We start from the raw sequence: 22,806 nt of genomic DNA on the forward strand, positions 1-22,806 counted from the left end.
CTAGCGCACTCTGATACCCCCTTGTTTTTCCATTTCTATCATCTGGGTCTTGTCTAACAAAAGATCCTTCAGAGGTGCTGCTTCCATTCCTAATAGCGCAGGAAGGGGTCCCCCCGTATCTATATATATATATATATATATATATTAAAAAAAATCTACATATTCATTCTGCGAAGAACTAAGCTAATGAGGTTGATTCATTATTGAAAAATTGTCCACTGATTCTCATGATTTTAGATTAATACTGGTATTATATAATTATAATTAGTTTTTATTGTCATTCAATTGTGTGCTGTATGATATTAAAAAATGTTTTCAAACTAATATAAATTTCAGTGTCACATGTGCGCTCTCTTAATATTGTGTATACATATTTCCTTTTTGCATGTAAAGTTTAATTGAGAAATACAGAGATCCTCTTTTGAGAGCTGCAGGTGACGCTTTATTGATAGATACAATTGTAATAGCAAATAATTATATCAGTTATTGTGCACCCGATTTTTGGTTCTCTTCTTTTCTCTTCTTCAGTTGTACCCCGGGATTTTATAAGGTGAGTGAGTTTATTATAGTTAGTGCTGAGGCTCCTGTATCTGGATTTATTTGAGCATGTGGTCAAAGGCTACTGCACTCCTGGAAAGGGGGAATAAACTTTGCACCCCATTCCTGGGAATGGTGAGTACTGTGGTATCTGTATATTTGGGTTAATTTTGAATCAAACATTCTGTGATTATGGTGGGTATTTAATCTGTGCCGATATTTCTAAACAGGGAAAATACTGGCACTCGCCTATTACGGACAGTATTGAAGGCTGTCAGATGTAAAAAAATTTTAAGTCAGATCTGTTTTGTCAGGGACGGCTGTGGATTGTTGAATTCACAGCCTTTTTCACCAATATCATGGCTTTCAGACACTCGCGTGTCGGTATATTGAATGCCAACAGACAAATTAGTTTCGGAGGCCGGCGAAACGGCTGGGATTCCGACTGTCTGGATGTTCAGAGTCAGAATCCCAGACTGAATACCCCTCTATGCACCCCAGGAAAGCACATTTATCTTAAACCTTTGACAGCTGCTTCCTTAGTTGTAATTCAGGAGTTGATCGATTTAAAACCATGAGTTAGTTGGCAGGTGAGCAATAAACCAGGAAACAAGCATACTGTATATTCAGTTTGACAATAATGTGACAGAAGTTGCCAGGCTATTAAGAGTCTGGTTGTTACTGTAGGACTTGCAGTGAAATGGGGTCCATTGGTGATGAGCTGCAAGCTTAAGTGCGATGATCAATTCATGAACTAAAACCCCATTATTTATTCAACTATTTGTGTATTAAGAATAGTCATATTCCTATGGTGATTGCTTAGCCCTCTGTTTCATATAAATATACATACACATACATACTTATATATACACACACAAACAAAAAGTTCATAAATTGTGAAATAAAGCTTCACATGCATTACCTTCTCGGTTGGCTAAAAATTCTGGCAAATAAAAAAACTCTGGTATCAGCTCTTTTACATCAGTCATGGATTCGTATGAAGATAAACGCCAAGTTGTATTCATAGAATGAAATGTTCTGTCAGGAATATCAAAGCTTTGATCTGTAATGTAAAGAAATTTAAACACTAGTAAATTTTATTATTCTGAAATATAAACAAAATGAAATGGAATTTCAAATAATAAGGTATATAACGGAAAACCTATCAAAATTATTCTATTGCTTAAAATAACCATTATTCTGTTTTACTGGCAGAAAAATCCTACATCCTTATGTAGTCACATTAAACAGCTCTTTAAGTTGCGTCTGGTTGTGAGCTTATTTACCAATGCTGGGTGTCTTTTGTGCATTTTTCACTGAAAATGTGTATTTTTTGCATCACTATGAAAATAAGACACAAAAGCAGTCTTTTTAAAATGGTATGTGTATGCACAGAATACAGGCATGCCACATATAATTTTAATCAGAGCCTGCTTGTGCACCTTATGCACATAGGAATGCAAAGGAGAAGTGTTTTCTGCAAAAAACAAACTGATATTAGCAGAGCTGCCCAGGGATTGCCAGTATCTCATGGTGCATTGAGTATTGAGGCTACAAATAGGAGGACACATTTTTTACCCAAGAACTTGGGCCCTTATTTTAGTTGATTCGGTCGGATGCGTCTTTTCGGACAGGAACCGAGTGTTCTTAGCCCTGCCTTCCGTACAGATCACTCACACCATCCGAATGCGGTAAGACGGTGACCGAACGGATCGCGAGTGAATTTTTCATGTGAACACCTCCTCCATATGTGGGAACCTCCCCCATCATTCGATGGACGTTGACCATCGAATGCTGAACCGAATGGTCAGGCAGCACAGAGTGCTCCAGACCACTCGGGCATTTCTCCGTGTAAAAGCGGGGATATGGGCGGACAGCTGGCATCCGGCTATGTCATATGTCCGCCCCCCCCACACGTGCGTCACGGCCGGATTACCATACGTACGCCCAGAGTTTTAATGGGAACGCCCATGAAACACGGGGCGTACGCATATGGTAATGAGCCCAAACAGCCCTTCACGCCCCTCTCCACCCCCTGTTCGGATTGTTCCGACCGATCGTTTTCTGTACAGAATTCACGCCGTATTCGTACGTGCGCGGCCATCGCACATGCGCAGAAACGCCTCTGCACGAGCGCAAACACCAACCATCGGCTGTCCGTCCGCATTCGGTGCCATCCGACTCAACCAGAATAAGGCCCTAGGTGAACATTTTTTGTTTACTGTAAAAACATTCTAGAACTTAAAAAGAATGCAAAGAGCCTGAAACCCAAAAAGTGGAAGGTTGGCTTGAACTTTCTGTTGCTACGCTTGAAAAGATTTTGTTTACAGTGTTTCAAAGAGATTTGTATAAATGTGAATTTAATTGTGTTCAGATTCTATTATAATTGACACAAAACGTGGAATCTTGTACCATAACCAAGAATTTATAATTGATAATTTATAGCAAGACCATGTTAGTATCATATCATGATACGGTCGCCACCATGTTCCACAGTCATGACAATGTACTTATGTTGTAAAGCAATGTTTGATTCTCTTAAATCAAATAGTTTTCATTAATGCCAAAATTCCTATTTGTCTAAAAAACATTACTCCAGTAGTATTATAGCTAATCCAAGTGATCTTCAGCAAAATGTAAACAAGTAGCAAGTTCTTCTTGGAAAGAGGTGACTACATCATTGCTGTCTATCACACATAGATATTAGCCAGTGCAAAAGACGTCTATAAATTGTTTGGAGGTTAACGTTGTCATTTGCTGGAATATTAAATGCTCTTGGAGTTATTATTTGATGACAAAGCCAGAGGAGAACAACAAGGGTGTTGCATTTTATCCACTTGTACACTACCTCTGATGGTAGATTGGTGAAAGACAGCTTTAAAAATATTTTTTTAACCTTTTCCAGGTAACACAGGTCTTTTTTACATGTAAGATAGTGAAGACGTATGTTATTTAATTAGGTGAGGGTAGTGGAGTAACGCCTGGAGGCAACATAAGCATTAACCTCCAGATGCAAGAGATCCTGATACAGAAAATTGGGACATGAGCCAACAAAGGGGTGTATTCAATGCGGCCAGCTAGGGGGTTAAATCGCGTGGATCGCCGAAAATAAGCGATCCTCACTGTTTAACACCCGCTCACCCTATTCAGGAAATCCTCGCTGTCAGAGGAACGCTAGGATTCCCCCAAACAGCGAGCCCGCTGCATTTAGCCACAAGCCTCGCTGTTTTAGCGGCCGCACAAGCCGTTTCCCCCTCGCTCGAAAAAAAACAAAACAAAAAAAACGAGGGGGGAAACCACGTGTGCAGGCCTGCTAGCTGTGATAGCGAGCAGTCGGCACTGCTTGCTGTCATAGCTTTGAGAAAGCATTGAATTCACCCCAAAATATCCTTTCACCTGACTCTTTGTGCCCTCATAAGCCTCTTAAAGACCATTACCTGTATCTGAGTTGGCACCACTGCCCATCCCTAGCTAAGAGCCATCTACTATTAGGGCTGTCACACAAAGTCACTTACACACAGTTCACAATAATGGACCACACAATTGTTTATACTTTTTATTGATACATGTGTCAAAAATGTAATATGTCAGGACCACGAGCCAGTCATACCTTCCGATGGGTGCTTTTTCTTGCACTTCAAAGAGAGCAGTAGAGACAATATAGTTGGCTCATCTGTATTCTCTACTGTAGGGTACTTAAGACAAGTGTCCCCTGTGCGGGGGTTTCTTTAAGACTAAATAAACACACAGCATACACACATACACCACACACACAGCATACATACACCAAACACAAATATAAACATTATAAATACACAAAATACACAACATTCAACCCACACACAAACACATGCACGCAACATACAGCATACATATACACACAACATACATACACACGCAGCATACATACATTGTCATGCCTTTCAGCGTAGGTTTCTCTTATGTTCATTTGTTTCTGTGATTTGCATATTCAACTCCCTCCAGTGGTCAACACAGATCTATCTCAGAAGTAGTTTGTCCCTCTTAGCCATCTGTAGCTAGCTCAACAATGCATTCTGGGCCAAAGAAGCTTTATTGAGCTATTTTCCATTTACCACGTGGAGTCAGGCAGACATATCTCACATGGCCCAGCCTGGTACAGCATTCGATGGAGAGTTTATCACATAAAACTGTGTCACTATGAACCTAATTAGACAGTTATGCATGCCAGCTGTATTAGTTAGACTGTAGCATGTGCTTTTTACTTTTAATGCCATGTTTGTATTCCAAATGTTATGTGAATTGCATGTTTGCCTTGCCTTTTCCTATGTGTATATTGTTATTTTATTGTCATATTTCATTTAGTTTTATTAGCAATCAAAAATACCGTTCTTTAGACATTGTATCAGGATCGATTATTGGAAAGTAAAGGTGGTTATGCTGTAAGTCTTGAATTTGCCAAGCAGCTTAGTGAGAGGCTGAACAAACATACATATATAAATACAACATACACACACACACACACACAGCATACATATACACACTTACCAAAAGAGGACGAGAGGAAAAATCAGTCACTACTGGAGTCCATGGGAGCTGCTTGGTGGGCCCGTCTGCTTGGTGGGCCCCTCAGGGACAGGGGTTGCCTGGAGTTAAGTACCCCCTGGGCCCATGACATCGCGTACCCCCTGGGTCTGTGACTTCACACAGGGTGGGGCTGAGTGGTGGCATATCATCGGGGGGCGGAGGAGGAGGCAGCACTGTCTGCTCCATAATGTGAACAGGACCTCGGTTACTCGTTCAGACTGCACCTCGACCCGGGTCAGAGCTGTGTTCAACCAAGGTTGATCTCCTGGGTTGCTTGACCTGGGGTGGCTCTTTAAAACTGCACCTCAACCCAGGCTAGTGATGTAACGTTGTTATAAGAAACTTGAATAGTACTGTCAAATTTTAAACAAAGGGCTCTTTATCAAAAGAGAAAAGCCATTTTGACAATTAAGAAAGGAGCTTTTCCCCACAGTTATGTACATAACTAAGGTTACAGCAGGCAAATGCTTTTCAGGCCTTTTCCTACTGATTCAGTTCCTGCAATTTAATGTCTCAAAGTGAGTCCTCTGTTTAAAGTAGATGACCAGTAAAACTGGTCATTTTGATTGAACAATTTTATTTTGTAGTGTTAGAGGGAGTATACATATTTATTTACAGCTAAACAATATGGTGTCTTTCAATTCAGTATTTTTTATTACTTAAATTGTATTGACAGATTTCATCTAAAGCAATGTACAAGATTAAAAAGGATTGCGGTTTCTAACAGTTCAGTGCTTTTAAGTTTCCTGTCCAATTTGCGGTTTTCATTAAAAATACAAACATAATACAGGGACATACTGTAAATGCAGACATGAAACAAAGGGTAGGAGGCGAGAAGGAGAGAAAGAAATACTCACCCTGATATGCTAGGAACATTTTGGTAAAAGGTGGCATCCGGACCAGAAAATGAAGAACGGTCCCACTGTTTGAGTAATGTGAGCCATAATGATATGGTTGTACTGGAGGCATTGGGTCATCCTCTCTGTCTCCTTTACAGTACTCATCTTCCAGATACTTAAATCAAGAAGAAGTAATTGCTTAAGGTTAAAACATTATCAGATACAAAATATTGCATAAGGAAATCATTGTAAAGCCAGCAAAAACTGGTGGAAGAGGTGTACATGCTGAATCATAAGTGGCATGAAAATGTGTGAAGCATGGAAAAATATTATACCATTGCTTGGTTTAAGTCCCATACACATGGGTTGCTCCTGCTTAGCAATGTGTGCTAAGCGATGTAGTGCAGGAGATTTTCCTGGTGGCTGGAACTCCTATACACACATAGAGATGTGTGCTGACCTACCCACACTGCCAAAAGTACCAAAACCTGGTTCAATGATTACTGTGCTGGATTGGCCAGCAAACTCACCTGACCTGAACCCAATAGAGAATCTATGGGACATTGCCAAGAGAAAGATGAAAGACATGAGACCAAACAATGCAGAAGAGCTGAAGGCCGCTATTGAAGCATTATGGTCTTCCATAAAACCTCAGCAGTGCCACATTTCTGTATTTAAAATATTTTTTTATTGAGTTATTGTAATATTCTACTTTTCAGAGAATTTGGGGTCTTTAGAAGCTGTAAGCCGTAATCATCAAAATTATAACAAATAAAGGCTTGCAATATCTCACTTAGTATGTAATGAGTCTATGGGGGGTATGCAATCCTGGGTCAGGACTGTCGATATGTCCTGACAGCCGTGACCCTGGCCCGTTTTTGCTTTGTTCAACAGCATATCACCAGGTGGGATTCAATGTCCCGCTTGGCAAAAAGGGGCATGTCTGCGTAAACGGCCATGGGTGGTATAGATTCTGCAGTGATCGCGATAATTCATGGCCGTTAACAATAAAACGGGATCCCTAGCTTTTAAAGTCAGGCCTGTTCTGTCAATCCGCATTGAATAAGCGCCCGCGGCTATTTCCCCCTGCTGTTTGTGTGTGTGTGTGTGTGTATGGGTCTACTGTAGGTCTAACACAAGATAAGTGTGTTGGATAGTAATGGTAATGAGATCTCCTACCATGTCAATTATAAGAACAATGCACTGAATGTGTAATATCTATCAGCGGCCAGGGAATGACCGTTATTGCCAGAATGATGATGGTAAAAGGGAGACACCATAGAAGTGTAAGTTTAGAGGTTTATTCATTAATAAAAAAAAATGTGGTTCTACTAAAAAGGTTATATTAATAATCAGTGCTGTTTTATAGACATTTAAAGACATGTCCTCATAACCCCTTTTCACAAAACGTCAATCCAGACTGTAGGGGTCAATGGATCCACTGTGAGGGATAGCACTCCCAAGCTGTAGTATATTTCTCCTGAAGCCGGTTTTGTCACTTATGGATGTAGATAGGTGTTTCTCCAAAGCAGGACTGTAGTAGGCACCTTCAGGTGATCCACCAATGCGTTTCGCTGTGGTAGGTTTTGAAGGTGTACTTTAAGTGGCTTTGATACATGAGGGTTTATATACCAGTATCATTGAGGGTAATGTTTGGCACCTGTAGCATTTAATTAGTTAAGATACATCTCAAAATATAATAAAACCTTAATGGTAGTATGAGCAAGAGAAACAAATGAAATAAATATGGTTAATATTAAAAACAAAGGTACTTGTTTCCTAGCACGGCCACAATCGTGAGTAATCGTGTCCCTTACTTAAGGGACACGATTACCCACGATGGACCCGATTTCTTTTGAAATCAGGTCCATTTTGCCGGCTAGGATAAAATATCGGGGGCATCGCGTCGGTCGGGACCATTAACATTGGTCCCGACGCGACCGACGCGATGCCCCCGATATTTCCATAGACTTCAATGTTAAAAAATATTTTAACATTGAAATCTTGTCGGGAAAGGTAAAATATCGGGGGCATCGCGTCGGTCGGGACCATTAACATTGGTCCCGACGCGATGCGACGCCCCCGATTTTTGCATAGGATTCAATGTTAAAAAATTTTTTAACATTGAAATGGTGTAAAAATGTCAAAAAATGTGAAATGGGTCCATATGACCCATTTCACATTATAGATGTCCCCGTCGTCGCCCCACGATAGACGCCAACCCGAAGCGTGGCGAGCGCAGCGAGCCTGCGAGGGGCGGCGGTACGCGTCCTCCGACCTTTTCATGCCCTACTATCCACTAGGGCGTGGAGTGAGAATAGAATAGTGTGGCGAGCGCAGCGAGCCACCGAGCCCGAAGCGTGGCGAGCGCAGCGAGCCCCGCGAGGGGACGCGGATACCTTCACAGGTATACGCGTCCCCTTGCGGGCTTCACAGGTGTCCGTGGCGACGCGGACACCTGTGAAGCCCGCGAAGGGACACGTTTACCTGTGAAGGTATCCGTGTCCGCTCGCCACGCTTCGGGCTCGGTGGCTCGCTGCGCTCGCCACACTATTCTATTCTCACTCCACGCCCTAGTGGATAGTAGGGCATGAAAAGGTCGGAGGACGCGTACCGCCGCCCCTCGCGGGCTCGCTGCGCTCGCCACGCTTCGGGTATGCGTCTATCGTGGGCTGCTTTTTACGCGCTTCAATTTGGGGGGGTTGGGAATTTTTTTCATTGAATACAATGTAAAATTGGGTCCCAGGGACCCAATTTACATTGGATTCAATGAAAAAAATCGGGTCAAAAATCGGTCGGTCGCATCGCATGCGACCAAATCGCATGCGATGCGATCGACCCGATTTTTTTCAGCACGACCACCCCGATCTTAATCGGTGTGGCCGTGCTAGGAAACAAGTACCAAAACAAATGTTTGAAATAGTTTAAATAAGTTGATTTATAAATATATGATACTTGCGCCCCCGGATGTCCAGAATTGCATGGAATGTACGGCACTTCTGATTTTTACTGTATGTTGTGGAGCGAGCCCTCCGTCTACCTCAATCGGGAGGATGTCCACAGGGCAGGGGGGTGTTGGGGAAGACTAAAGAGGGCTAATTGGGTGTGGAATACCAGATTTTAAACAGTGCAGAGCACAGTAAAAGAGAGTCCTGCGTCTAGCTTGGCTAGGCCACGCCCATCAATAATACATATTTTTAAATAAAAAATAGTTGTGCTACAAAATACAAGTTATGGAATCTGTTAGAAACGTCTGGTGTCCTACCCCCAGATCCCCGTCTAAGGAGTGTCTCCAATAATTCAATGAGAGCGTTAATGGCAGGTAGGTCTAGTATAATGGCTGCAGCTGGTTCTCCATTTTTATTCAGTACCTGTTTGGCAAAATGCTTGTGGCACAAGCTCCGAATAAATCTATTTAGTTCAGCTAATAGACTAAAAATATTTGGGGGTGTCACAGGAGAGTATTTAAGCTCATTACTTAAATTTTAGAGATTTTTAGGTAGAACACTGAATGCTTCAATTTCAGCTGGTTTTGCTTTTTCAGCTAGTTCTGCTTTCTGTTGTTTTTCCTTTTTTCCACACATTTTTATACTTCTGCCTCTTTTTTGGGTGTTCCGGTGTTTTTTAATCTGTTTGAAATCTTCCCCTCGTTGGGGCCTTTAAAAAAAAAAAAAAACCCTCATCTTTTTCACTTTCTGTTTCTCTAGTAATAGGGTGAGCGTTTCACTCTTTCGGGCACGGACCCATATCATATGTATGTTCTTCTGTCCTATCATTGACCCATCTTATAGGATCTCACCGTTCTTTGGGAAGTGAATATATATATATATATATTTTCTATAAGAGTGAACCCTCTCCTCGTGCACATATAGCTCCTCTTTTGGGAGGCTTCTCTCCTGTTGGTTATGGTGGGGTGAAAACCATTTGATCCTTTTCTATCTCTCCTAGATTAATTTCTTGTTTTTTGATCTCCTGAATATGTGGTTTTATTTTTATCTCTACATGTCCTGAGTGCTCCACCCCTGTAATCCTCTAAGTCCAAGTCTAAGAAACCCTATTGTTCACTCTTTCCTTGTATTCTCTAATATGTTTGTGTGTGTCTAAGTTTAAGTTAATCTATTTTCTCTGCTTGTGTCAATCTATATTTAATACGTATTTTTTTTGTTCTATTGAGAACCTATCTAGGATTTCGTTCTGTGCTTCACATTCCGGCAAATAATTATAGATGGTTTGAACAGTCTAAGCCCCCTAGGTATCATGTCTTTTCTAGATATTTTTGAAGGTTAACACTATTCATCCACTGTTTCACATTTTAGTCGATTTTCCAACTGTATATGACTAATGAAGTGTGGTCAATAATATGATGTATGCATAGGTAAGAATTATAATACTCTAACTATAGATGGCAATATGCATAATACCTGTCACAAACTTGGGGTGCACTACCACTCGGGGATTGGCTAGACCTGACACAGGGGCGCGGAGTCTAACCGTGCCGGGGGTTTTCTGCCAGTGACCCCTCCAAGCGGGATATGGGCTTCTGCGGCACCCGACACGTCGGTCGCGGCCCCCTGGTCAGGTTCCCCGTATGAGTGGTGGTAGCTTGTGGAATATGGAGCGTGGTCGTCAAGCCGGATCAGTAACAGATGAGCAGATACGGTACCAAGGAATGCAGCACACAGGGATCAGGCAGGAGAATGGTAACAGAACTAGCCAAGGTCATACACTGGATGTCACGGATGTAGTACACAAGGAGCAGGCAGGAGAATAGTCAGGAGAATAGCCGGAATCATACACTGGTAAACACTGGGTACGGTACACGAGGATCAGGCAGGAGAATGGTCAGGAACAAGCCAAGGTCAGATGCAATAATCAGAAGTCTGGAATAGTACAAGGCACTGGAACGCTGGAGCTGGTGTGAACCTATACTCTGGCAGCTTCCGTCTCCCAGAGGCTGCCCTTTATAGGAAGCACAGGGAACCCACAGGTGAACTAATCAGTGGGCTGAGCATGCTCAGTTTACACTGAACTCTCCTGCAGGAAAGTTACCCAGGTGTAACTAATTAGCTGAGCTCAGATCTCACAGCACAGTTCAACTATACAGAGCTGTCAGCAGCAAGGACTCCTCCAGGTGCTGTAATTAGCAAAGCTCAGGCCACACAGACTTTCCTTGCAGCATGGAGCAGGCTGAACAGACAGGAGAAGCCACAAACCAGGTAAGAAACAATACAATAACTGAATGTTGTGACATTACCCTCCCCTCTAGGGGTGGGCTCCGAACACCCCACATGGATACTTTCAAGGTCGCCTGCGGTGCTTCTTCTTTTTCTTAGAAGAACACTTAGATCTCTTCAAGGCTGGTGACACCTCTGGCTCTTCAAAATGGGCTCTGGCCAACACTAGACCACCCAAAAAAGGAGCAGCATCGTGTTCAGAATCATAATCTGAGTTGGAGTCTAGTTCTGGGGTGCAAATCAAAGATTTTTTAGCGGATGATTCTTTGAGACCATGAAGTGCTAAAGAGCCGACACGGATGCCCCTAACTATTGAGTTCTTCGATTCAGGTCTTGGCAAAAAATTTTTTGCAGAAGCTCTAGTACTCTCGGTATGCCGTCTAGATGACCCATGGTTTTGAAGAGGCATAGGCAGACTTTTAGCCAAGGAGGATGAAGGAGTCTTAGATTCAAATTTCTCGATCACAGCCCTGGAGAATGATATCAGATCTTGCAGTCGAGGATCATTGGCTTCAACAAGTGGACTGACCCATTTTAGTGCTTCTCCCCGGAAGGATAAGATCATAAATTTTACAATATTTGCCAAATTGACTCTGGAAGATGGATCATGATTCATGGCATCTAAGTAGTGATCTGCTAAAGCCTGGTAATGGGCAAGGTTCCCATCAAAACAAATATCTTCAGAAGACTCTTCAGCTGGCTTTTGTGTACTAGCCAACCCTGGTGGGACCTTAGACACAATGGATGTCTCTTGAACTTGAGGCACTGCTGACGCCTTATGGATGTCCAGTACAGTAGACATCGGTACTCTAGAAATTTTTTCTTGGCTGACATGTTTAGGCCCAGGGGTCATGGAAGCAGACCTGGAGACCGCGGAGACAGGCCCGGAGGCCATGGAAGTGGACCTGGAGACCACAGAGGCAGGCCCGGAGGCCACGGGGACTGGCCCGGAGGCCAAGGAGATTTTCCCGGAGACCACAGAGACTGACCCAGAGGCCACGACACACAAGTCCTCATGCCCGGAGGCAAGGGCAGATGGGTCCTCATGCCCGAAGGCAAGGGCAGATGGGTCCTCATGCCCGAAGGCAAGGGCAGATGGGACCTCATGCCCGAAGGCAAGGGCAGATGGATCTCTAATGGGAGTGACAGACTTGGAACCCCCACCTGGGGTGAGTGACTCGGAACCCCCACCTGGGGTGAGTGACTCGGAACCCCCACCTGGGGTGACGGACTCGGAACCCCCACCTGGGGTGACGGACTCGGAACCCCCACCTGGGGTGACGGACTCGGAACCCCCACCTGGGGTGACGGACTCGGAACCCCCACCTGGGGTGACGGACTCGGAACCCCCACCTGGGGTGACGGACTCGGAACCCCCACCTGGGGTGACGGACTCGGAACCCCCACCTGGGGTGACGGACTCGGAACCCCCACCTGGGGTGACGGACTCGGAACCCCCACCTGGGCTGACGGACTCGGAACCCCCACCTGGGCTGACGGACTCGGAACCCCCACCTGGGCTGACGGACTCGGAACCCCCACCTGGGGTGACGGACTCGGAACCCCCACCTGGGGTGACGGACTCGGAACCCCCACCTGGGGTGACTGACTCGGAACCCCCACCTGGGGCGACTGACTCGGAACCCCCTTCTGGGGCGACTGACTCGGAACCCCCTTCTGGGGCGATTGACTCGGAACCCCCTTCTGGGGCGATTGACTCGGAACCCCCTTCTGGGGCGATTGACTCAGAACCCCCTTCTGGGGCGATTGACTCGGAACCCCCTTCTGGGGTGACGGAAGCCCCTTCTTGAGGCAAAGTGCTCAGTGGCCCAACCTGGGAAGCCACACTCAGAGACCCTTCCTGGGGTGTGGCTACCAGAGGATCCTTTTGGGGTGCAACTCTCGGAGATTCCTCTTGGGGTAGTGTACTCAGAGGCCCTTTTTGGGGTACCACTTTCAGAGACACCTCTTGGGGTGCAGTGCTCGGGAAACCCTCCTGGGGCGCAATGCTCAGAGACCCTGTTTGGGGTGTGGTACTCTGAGACCCTGCTTGGAGTCTGACAGTCTGAGACCCCTCCTGGTGCACGACACTCTGAACCCCGTTCTGCGGCTTGAGAATTTGAGAACCCTCCTGGGAAATTACCCTCCGAGACCCCGTCTGAGGAAAAAGACTCTGTACCCCTTCTTGGGGCTCGCCATTCTGAGACCCCTCTCGGAACTCGACACTGTGAGAGTCCACTTGGGGTGAAACACTTTGATGCCCCTCTTCGGGCAAGACACTAGGAAGCCCTTCCTTGGGCAAGACACTAGGAAGCTCCTCCTGGAGCACAATAATCGGAAGCCCCTCCTTGGGCAGGACACTAGGAAGCTCCTCCTGGAGCACAATACTCTGAAGCCCCTCCTTGGGCTGGACTAACAGAACCCCCTTCTGGGGCTGGCTGGACAGAACCCCAACTTTGGGTTTGATACTCGGACTCCCCTCCTGGGGCTTGTGACCATGAACTTCCTCCTGGGGCTGAATGGACAGGACTCCCTTCTGGGGTTGGACTGATGGGTCCCCCTCTTGGGGTTGGACACCCGGACTCCCCTCTCGGAACTTGACACTCGGGTTCGCTTCTTGCGGCTTGACCGAAAATGTACTGCTTTTAGGTAAAAAGATTTTAGTTCTTGGACCCCAGTGATAGCCATGAAACACTTCCTGAGTGGGCACAGCAGCAATAACCTTATTCCTGGCCTCTCGGAGGGAGCAATCCCCAATCAAATGGTCCTGGCCTCCACAATAAAAACATAAATTTAAGGACCTGCGTCGCTGGCGTTCCTCACCTGACAACTGGGGACGAGGCCGACTCACGTACTTGTCCTTTAAGGGCACAGATGTATTTGCCAATGGGGTACACGGAGTGGAATCTGAGGGTCTTGCAGGCACCAAGCCCACAGTAGACTCGCTGAGCAGTTTAGTGTGAAGGGTGAGGACGTTAGACAGCAGCTCCTGTAACTGCTGTATTAGCAGGCGAGGCACCCTAATGGACTCTGGATCAGAAATCACTGGTGTTGGAGAGGGTGGAGCGAGGTCCAATTGCTGCTGCAGAGTTTGCAAGCTTTGCATAATCAGAGCTTGGTGCTGTCCTTGCTTGTCAACCCGGACCAGCAGGTGTTCCAGGAGTTCTTTATGAGACATGCCACTAACAGCATCCATATTCCAGTTGGGCCAGAGTATTCTGTCACAAACTTGGGGTGCACTACCACTCGGGAATTGGCTAGACCTGACACAGGGGCGCGGAGTCTAACCGTGCCGGGGGTTTTCTGCCAGTGACCCCTCCAAGCGGGATATGGGCTTCTGCGGCACCCGACACGTCGGTCGCGGCCCCCTGGTCAGGTTCCCCGTATGAGTGGTGGTAGCTTGTGGAATATGGAGCGTGGTCGTCAAGCCGGATCAGTAACAGATGAGCAGATACGGTACCAAGGAATGCAGCACACAGGGAGCAGGCAGGAGAATGGTAACAGAACTAGCCAAGGTCATACACTGGATGTCACGGATGTAGTACACAAGGAGCAGGCAGGAGAATAGTCAGGAGAATAGCCGGAATCATACACTGGTAAACACTGGGTACGGTACACGAGGATCAGGCAGGAGAATGGTCAGGAACAAGCCGAGGTCAGATGCAATAATCAGAAGTCTGGAATAGTACAAGGCACTGGAACGCTGGAGCTGGTGTGAACCTATACTCTGGCAGCTTCTGTCTCCCAGAGGCTGCCCTTTATAGGAAGCACAGGGAACCCACAGGTGAACTAATCAGTGGGCTGAGCATGCTCAGTTTACACTGAACTCTCCTGCAGGAGAGTTACCCAGGTGTAACTAATTAGCTGAGCTCAGATCTCACAGCACAGTTCAACTATACAGAGCTGTCAGCAGCAAGGACTCCTCCAGGTGCTGTAATTAGCAAAGCTCAGGCCACACAGACTTTCCTTGCAGCATGGAGCAGGCTGAACAGACAGGAGAAGCCACAAACCAGGTAAGAAACAATACAATAACTGAATGTTGTGACAATACCTTTCTAATATTAAAAATTATGAGTGTATAATATTTGCCAGAAAGTTACAGACCCCAATTTTTTCTCTATATTTATAAATTAGCAACACTAATCCTATGACTTGCATGCCAATTAAATATCTCTGCTTATATATCTTTGTGAAATCGGAAGTGCTGTACGTTCCATGTTTCAGGAAACGCTGCAATTCCAGACATCCTAGGGTGCAAGAAATATATATTTATAAATCACGTTATTTAAACTATTTCAAACACTTGTTTTAAACCCTTTGAGTGCAAACATCAGTGGGAGATGCACAAAAATATCTGCTAAAAATGCCAACATCTCTGTGAATAATGTGCAAAATATAAATGCCAACAGCTCTATGAGATATGCAAAATATTGGCTACAAATATGCCAGCATCACTCACATTTGTTATATGAATTCAAATAATAAAAAAAAAAAACATTATATTTCCTATAAAAGGAAAACATTACAGGTCATTATGATGAATAAAAATGTTTGCTTGGCAATTTTCACACCAATTTTGACAAATTCACTTGGCACTCAAAGGGTTAATGTTAACTATATTTATTTAATCTGTTTGTCTCTTGCTCATACTAGTATTAAGGTTTTATTATATTTTGAGATGTATCTTAACTAATTAAATGCTACAGGTTCCAAACATTACCCTCATTTATACTGGTACATACATTGAAACTCTCATGTACGTGTTGGTGGGTCATCTGAAAGGGACTACTACAGTCCTGCCCTGGAGAAACACTTACCTATGCCCATAAGTGACCAAACTAGCTTCTGGATATAATTACCCCAGCTTGGGAGTGCCATACCTCACAGTGGAGCCATTGACCCCCTGCAGGCTTGCAAAAACAGTAGGAAATATTCCCCACTAAGCCACTATCAAAAAGGATTCCTAAGTGGTAACCCGTCAGGGGCTCTCCACTCAAAGCAGAAACAGGAACGGATGATTCCTCAGTCCAAACAATATTATACGGTACCATATGGACTGTAGTTTATTACTGTAGTTACCTATTTTATGTTTTTTTTATCTTGTATTTTATATTACTAGTGTTGGATTTTAAAATATGCCATTATTCTACATATTAAAATGAAGTGTTTGGCACCTCCATTTTTACCGCAGTTATTTTTCTTTCTTCGTTTTATCTGTTTGGGAGTGACATCCATATTTACTACTTCAGCTTGGCACACTTGCATCTGCCATAGCACCCGGTACTGATAACTTTTTATCACTTCATTTTTGATATGTAAATATTGGTGACTACAGAATTTGGCATGAAAAAAAGTCTGAGGCTGCTCTATCTGAGGGGCAGATTGATTAACTGGCGATCAGGGGAATCTGCGCTATCCCCATGCGCTAAAGCAGGGGATAGCGCTTCCCCTGATCTAAGACACCCGCCGAGCGGGTGTCTATCGCACGGCGGTGTGAGGCAGGAGGCATAGAGCAGCTACGATATTTCGTAGTGCGCGCCTGCCTCCTGCCTGATTTATGAACGTTAACGCCGCTATAATAAATCACTGAGTATTCTGTATAGAAGTTCAGACTCTTTTTCTACAAAGATATACAAGTGTCATATCAAATTTGTCAGCACACTCCCATTAAGTGATTATGTTACATTACATTGAGATTAATTCACAACACAAGGAAAGAAGATACCAAGACAAGTTGCATACTATCTGGCATAACGAGAAGAGATGTGACTACTATGAAGTGACTACAGCAACAATGTATGAGGACACATATGCAAGCACTAGGTGATTCATCGTGCCCTACGGGCGTTCTTCACACCGTCGTAAGGGGCTATGCCCCATTAAAGTTAGAAATATAGTTGGACGTGAATTTTTTGTAAAATAAAGCGTTTAATGTTCATTTTTAGTGAGAGTTGAAATATTTTTACATAAAAGGAATTCGTGTGTTGGGTTATGGATTTTGGTGGTGTGGTGTAGGATAGTGTGGCTAGGTGTAGAGTGCAGGTGTTGGAGGTATAGTGGTGCAAAGGTAGTGTGTGTAGTATTCGTTTGGTGTGTGTGGGGGGTGTTGGTAGCAGGAAGGTGTGTGTGATATTGGATATTTCAGTGATGCGGTGCAGGGTAGATTGCATATATATATATATATATATATATATATATATATATATATATATATATATATACAGTGTAGGTGTTGGTAGAATAGTGGTATTATTATTTTTTTTACCAGTAATCCGTTGAATCGGTGGTATAGTAGAAAGTGTGTGCTCTTGTAAGTACCGGGCTGAGGTTGCAGTCGTCGGCTAAGAGACGCTTGTGCTGGAATGTGCTTAGTGTGCGGGTGAGAGGTGAGTGGGAGCTTTGCTGTGGTGGCAGGAGAGGGGGTAGCAGCCATCGGTCGTACTTGCAGGTATTCTCCGGCTTTGCGTGTGTTAGGGGAGTGCGAGGTTTGGGGTGACGGCGCAATGGGGTAGCAGGCATCGGGTGCACTTAGAAACATAGAATTTGACGGCAGATAAGAACCACTTGGCCCATCTAGTCTGCCCCTTTTTTAAACATGTTACCTCAAACCATATTTGATCCTTATTTTTTTGTAAGGATATCAATATGCTTATCTCAAGCATGTTTAAATTGTACTACTGTATTTGTGTCTACCACTTCTGATGGTAGGCTATTCCACTTATCTACTACTCTTTCTGTGAAGTAAATCTTCCTCCCTCTAGTTTCAGTGCATGTCCTCGTGTTCTGTTGCTCCTCTTCCTGTGAAGAATGTCTCCCACCTGTACCTTTGTTAAAGCCCTTGATATATTTGAAAGTTTCTATCATGTCCCCCCTTTCCCTTCTCTGCTCTAAAATATACATATTAAGATCTTTTAGTCTTTCCTGGTACGTTTTGTGATGTAGGCCATGCACCATTTTAGTTGCTCTTCTTTGTACAGTCTCTAATGTATTTATATCCTACTGGAGATATGGCCTCCAGAACGGAACACAATACTCTAGGTGAGGTTGTACCAATGACCTATACAGTGGCATTATTACTTCTTTCTTTCTACTGCTGATACCTCTCCCTATGCAACCAAGCATCTGACTTGCCTTCTTTATTGCTTTGTTACATTGCCTACCTGCTTTTAAGTCCCCTGAAATAGTGACACCTAGATCCCTCTCTTCCTCAGTAGTTTCCATTATAGTGTAATTTATACTATATTTAGTCTTTGGATTTCTGAGACCCAAGTGCACGATTTAGCATTTTTTGGCATTAAACTGTAGTTGCCATTCTCTTGACCATTTCTCTAATCTACCTAGATCCTCAATCATTTGTTTTACCCCTCCTGGTGTGTCTACCCTGTTGCATACCTTTGTGTCATCTGCAAAAAGGCACATTTTACCCTCAATTCCATTTGCAATATCACCAATAAAGATATTAAAAAGCACCGGTCCAAGTACAGATCCCTGGGGTACTCCACTTGTAACCTTTTCCTCCTTTGACTGTACTCCGTTTACTACAACTCTCTGTTTTCTGTCCTGCAACCACGCTCGTATCCATTCAACTATCATAGAATCCAATCCCAAGCTTTCAAGTTTATTTAACAGTTTGCGATGTGGGACAGTGTTAAAAGCTTTACTAAAGTCTAGATAAGCTACATCTAAAGCCCCACCTTGATCTATTACTTTAGTCACCCAGTCAAAAAAGTCAATAAGATTTGTTTGACATGATCTTCCCCCAGTTAACCCATGCTGTTTTGGATCCTGTAAATTGCTGGTTTTGAGATATTCTACAACTCTTTGTTTTAAGAGTGTTTCCATCAATTTCCCTACTACTGATGTAAGGCTCACTGGTCGATAGTTGCTTACCTCTTCCTTGCTTCCACTTTTGTGCAGTGGGACTACATTCGCTGTTTTCCAGTCCTCTGGGATTACTCCAGTAGCTAGTGACTGGTTGAATAATTATGTTATTGGTTTTACCAGCGCCCCTTTAAGCTCTTTTAGTATCCTTGGATGTTTCTCATCTGGCCCCATTGATTTATCCACTTTCAGTTTTGAGAGTTCTGTGAGGACTTCTCCTCTGTAAATGTACTTGTCTCTCCCTCAGTTTTCTGACTATACTTGCAACTTAACTGTGGCCCCTTCCCCTCTCTTTCAGCAGTGAATACTGAGCAGAAATAATTATTAATATTATCTTCTATTACATTGCCCCCCTCAAGAAAACTTCCACTCTCTGTCTTCAGTCTAATTATTCCACTTTTTTTTTTTCTCCTTTCACTTATATACCTAAAAAAAGTTTTCCCCCCTTTACCCACTGACTGGGCCATTTTCTCTTCAGAATCCCAGATTTCCACCCACATTTATGTCAGATATTCTGTCACCATTTGTAAGTATTAAGTCTAATATTGTGTCCTTAAGAGTGGGCTCCCTCACCAATTGCTGGAGGGATGCTCCTTGCAAGGAATTCAGCATGTCCCTACTGGTGGAACTTGCAACAGGCAGCTCCCAGTTTACATCAGATAGATTAAAGTCTCCCATGATTATCACCTCTCCTTTTAATGCCATTTTATTGATGTCCTGCAATAGGCTCTTGTCTAGTTCCTCTTCCTGACCTGGTGGTCTGTAGATCACCCCTATACAAAGAATCGCCTTCTCCCCTGTTTCTATGGTCACCCAAAGGGCCTCCGTTTTTCCTTCAATACTTTGTATTAAGGTAGTCTTTATATATTTTTTTCACATATATTGCAACCTGCACTTGCAGGTATTTTCCAGTGTTGGTTGTGTTAGGGGAGTGGAATGTTGGGGGGTGGTGGTGGGATGGGATAACAGGCAGCGGGCGCACTCGCAGGGATGTATTGGCTTCGCATGTGTTAGGGCAGTGGGAGGTTGGGGGCGGTGGCGGGACGGGGTAACAGGCATCAGGCGCACTGCTCTGCACAGTGCAGAGGCGAGCGTGCGAGAATGAGACTCTGCTGCCTTTGACCTGGGTGCCCGACGCGAGTTCCCGCGAGACTTCCGGGAGGGCAGGTCCCAGCTAGAGTGAATGCAATGTCTTGGAATATGTGAGCGGCGGGTGTGTTTGGGGTCAATATATAGTTGTTGCGCCGGCTAGTTTGCAGCTGACCAGGCTGTAGTATATATTCTAGCTACATGTTTATATTATGTGTGGGTTGCATGCATAACGCTGGGCGGGAGGGTGAAGTTTCATGTGTGGCCCCGCCCAGCGTTATACACACACTCCCGGAATGATTGACACATGTAGCTAAATATATAAGAGATATGAAGAGTTGTAAAACAGATTTAGTTGCTGGAGTGAAAGAATTACAGTCAAACTCAGATTTGTTAAGTGGCAATCATTTACAAGGCTAAACCATGTATTGTAAAAGACTGCCCCTTTAAAATAAGTCAGAGTTCGGCCCGGAACCACACACTTCTGGAGAACTCTATTACGTCCCATTCACCTCTTGAGTGGTGGGTTTTCCTGGGGCAGGACAAACTTACCAGGGCAGGTTTATCCTACCCCAGCAAAACCCACCACACAGCTGTGGGCCACCCCCCTCCCCATCACTCCCCCTCATTTCTGTTCCGGCGATTGTACACCGGAGCTCCCGGGCCCTGCCGCTGCCCCAGCCGCCGTTCATAACCGGTTCTGGGATGTTCGGGAGCCCGAAATCCCGAGTCCCTCAGAGCCGAAAATCCATGAGCCTGCCGTCTGCTTACTAGAACTAGTGGTATGTCAGGAAATTTTCCGGGACACCCTACTGCGTCAGCGCAGCTGAGCCAAGAAAATTTCTGGACATACCACTTAAGTGTTCAAACTCTTTTGAAGTGTGTGTTTCAATATATCCTTAGAAATTATTAGTAAGGTGAAAGTACTAACAAAATGCCAAATATTGGGATTAATTCAGACCTGATTGCAGGACAAATTGGTTCTCAAAATTTCAGTTTCAACAGACCTCCATCCACAGCTTATGCTCTCTGCACATGTTACATTTGCCCCAACTGCCATGGTTTTGCCCATTTTGAGAACAAATTTGCAATGCGATCAGGTTTCAATTAGGCCTATTGTCTGATAGGACTTCAATTCAGTTTTTGTTAAATGGCACAGCATTGTGGTTAATTAAAAAAATGTAGCTACAACAAGAAACCCTATTTGCCACAAGTGTTTAAAAGGAGACTGAACTTTTTTATCTTCCCCTGTACAATATGAATTTTTAGATAGTGTTTATAGAGAAACAGGAAAATGATTTATTACTATTACTATGCAAAGGTTTCTTCTTTATTACTTTTAATCGAGAACGATACCTTATAATTTTCTATGTACCGGTCTTCCTTTTCTTTTGATTGTACAGCAATTGGCTTGGAAAGGTTCCTACAAGACAAAAAAAACAAACAAGCAAACACTTAAAACTGGTATTGAGTAATCTGTAATAAAAAAATTAAAAAAAGAAAGAAAGAAAATGCAGGTGCACACTCTAAAGTATCATTATGTAAATGAGTACCAGTACTAGTTTTGTACTTTTATATTGTTTCAATGGAAATGTATAACACCAATATGAAGACATCTTTTACATAATTTAAGGATGCACATGTAAAATGCTCAATGAAAACTAAGATAAGAACAGTAAAATACAATACCTATAAATTGAGGTACTAGACAGGTCAAGTGTTTCACTAGTGTAATCATTCAGTATGAATGGAAAAACTGGATACTGCATTAGGTCATTGAATGATCGGCCAGCATGCTTATTTAAATGAGTAAGATATTCAAAGTTGGTTATCTGCCCAGAGCACCAGAGCTGAGTAAGAGCTGTGATATTTCCATACTCCAAGAGATTTGGAAGATTGTTGGTCAAAATTTTGTGGTAAACATCATCTCGCACCTAAAAATAAAATAAAATAATTGATATCTCTCAAATACAATAATTGCAGAACAGTGGCAAGAAACAGGTGTAAACGGAACCTATTTCGGTACTTGTGTAGTTTTACGGCGGCAGCTTACGCTACATTTGAAACTATGTTATTAGCGTAGCCCAATGGCTGCCTTACTTGTGTAGTTTCAGGGCGGCAGCCTAAGCTACGTTGTCTACATAGCCCAATGGCTGCCTAGCGTAGTAAGCGTAGTGTCTCCGCGGCAGCCCTGTGTAGTTAGCGTAGTCACCGTACTGTCCATGGGAGCTGCAGCTCTGTCCCCGGCAAGCCTACACAGCGCCAGCATGATCTCCTCTTCATTGGCGGACGCTGGTGGAGAGGGAATCATGCGGGCACCGGCGGAGAGGCGCTCCATCTGTCTGAGATACAGGAGCGTCTCAATAAGTATTGCAGCAGAGTACGGAACCCTGCTGAAAGGATTAGGGGTTCGATAGCGTGTGCGTCTCTTGCACAAAGGGGGGGGGGGGGGGGGTGAGTGGCCGCAAGTGCGTCTAAGGCACAATAAAGGAGGCATTTGCCAGTGCTCCATGTTACATACAAGCAAATGCCTCCATTTCAAACCCCCCACTGCCCACGACAGCCCGAACCGTGGCAAGCATAGCGATCCCCGCCGGTGGACGCGTTACGCATCCTCCCAACCTGTTCATACCCCCACTTTCCACGTTGGCGTGGAGTTG

At 44.2% G+C, this 22,806-nt stretch overlaps 1 protein-coding gene across 1 annotated transcript in view; it reads right to left on the bottom strand.

Annotated features, from left to right (window-relative positions):
- Positions 1-22,806, bottom strand: part of LYST (lysosomal trafficking regulator) — a 574,932-nt gene that overhangs the window by 110,130 nt on the left and 441,996 nt on the right. The window contains exons 39-42 of the mRNA XM_083176391.1: positions 21,836-22,080; positions 21,503-21,569; positions 5,961-6,117; positions 1,460-1,600 (exon numbers count right to left, since the gene is read on the bottom strand). Of these exons, the coding sequence (XP_083032517.1) occupies positions 1,460-1,600; positions 5,961-6,117; positions 21,503-21,569; positions 21,836-22,080 (610 nt within the window). The remainder of the gene's footprint in view (positions 1-1,459; positions 1,601-5,960; positions 6,118-21,502; positions 21,570-21,835; positions 22,081-22,806) is intronic.

Source organism: Crinia signifera, chromosome 3, assembly GCF_055691185.1.
Source record: "Crinia signifera chromosome 3, ASM5569118v1, whole genome shotgun sequence".
Classification (NCBI taxonomy): Eukaryota; Metazoa; Chordata; class Amphibia; order Anura; family Myobatrachidae; genus Crinia; species Crinia signifera.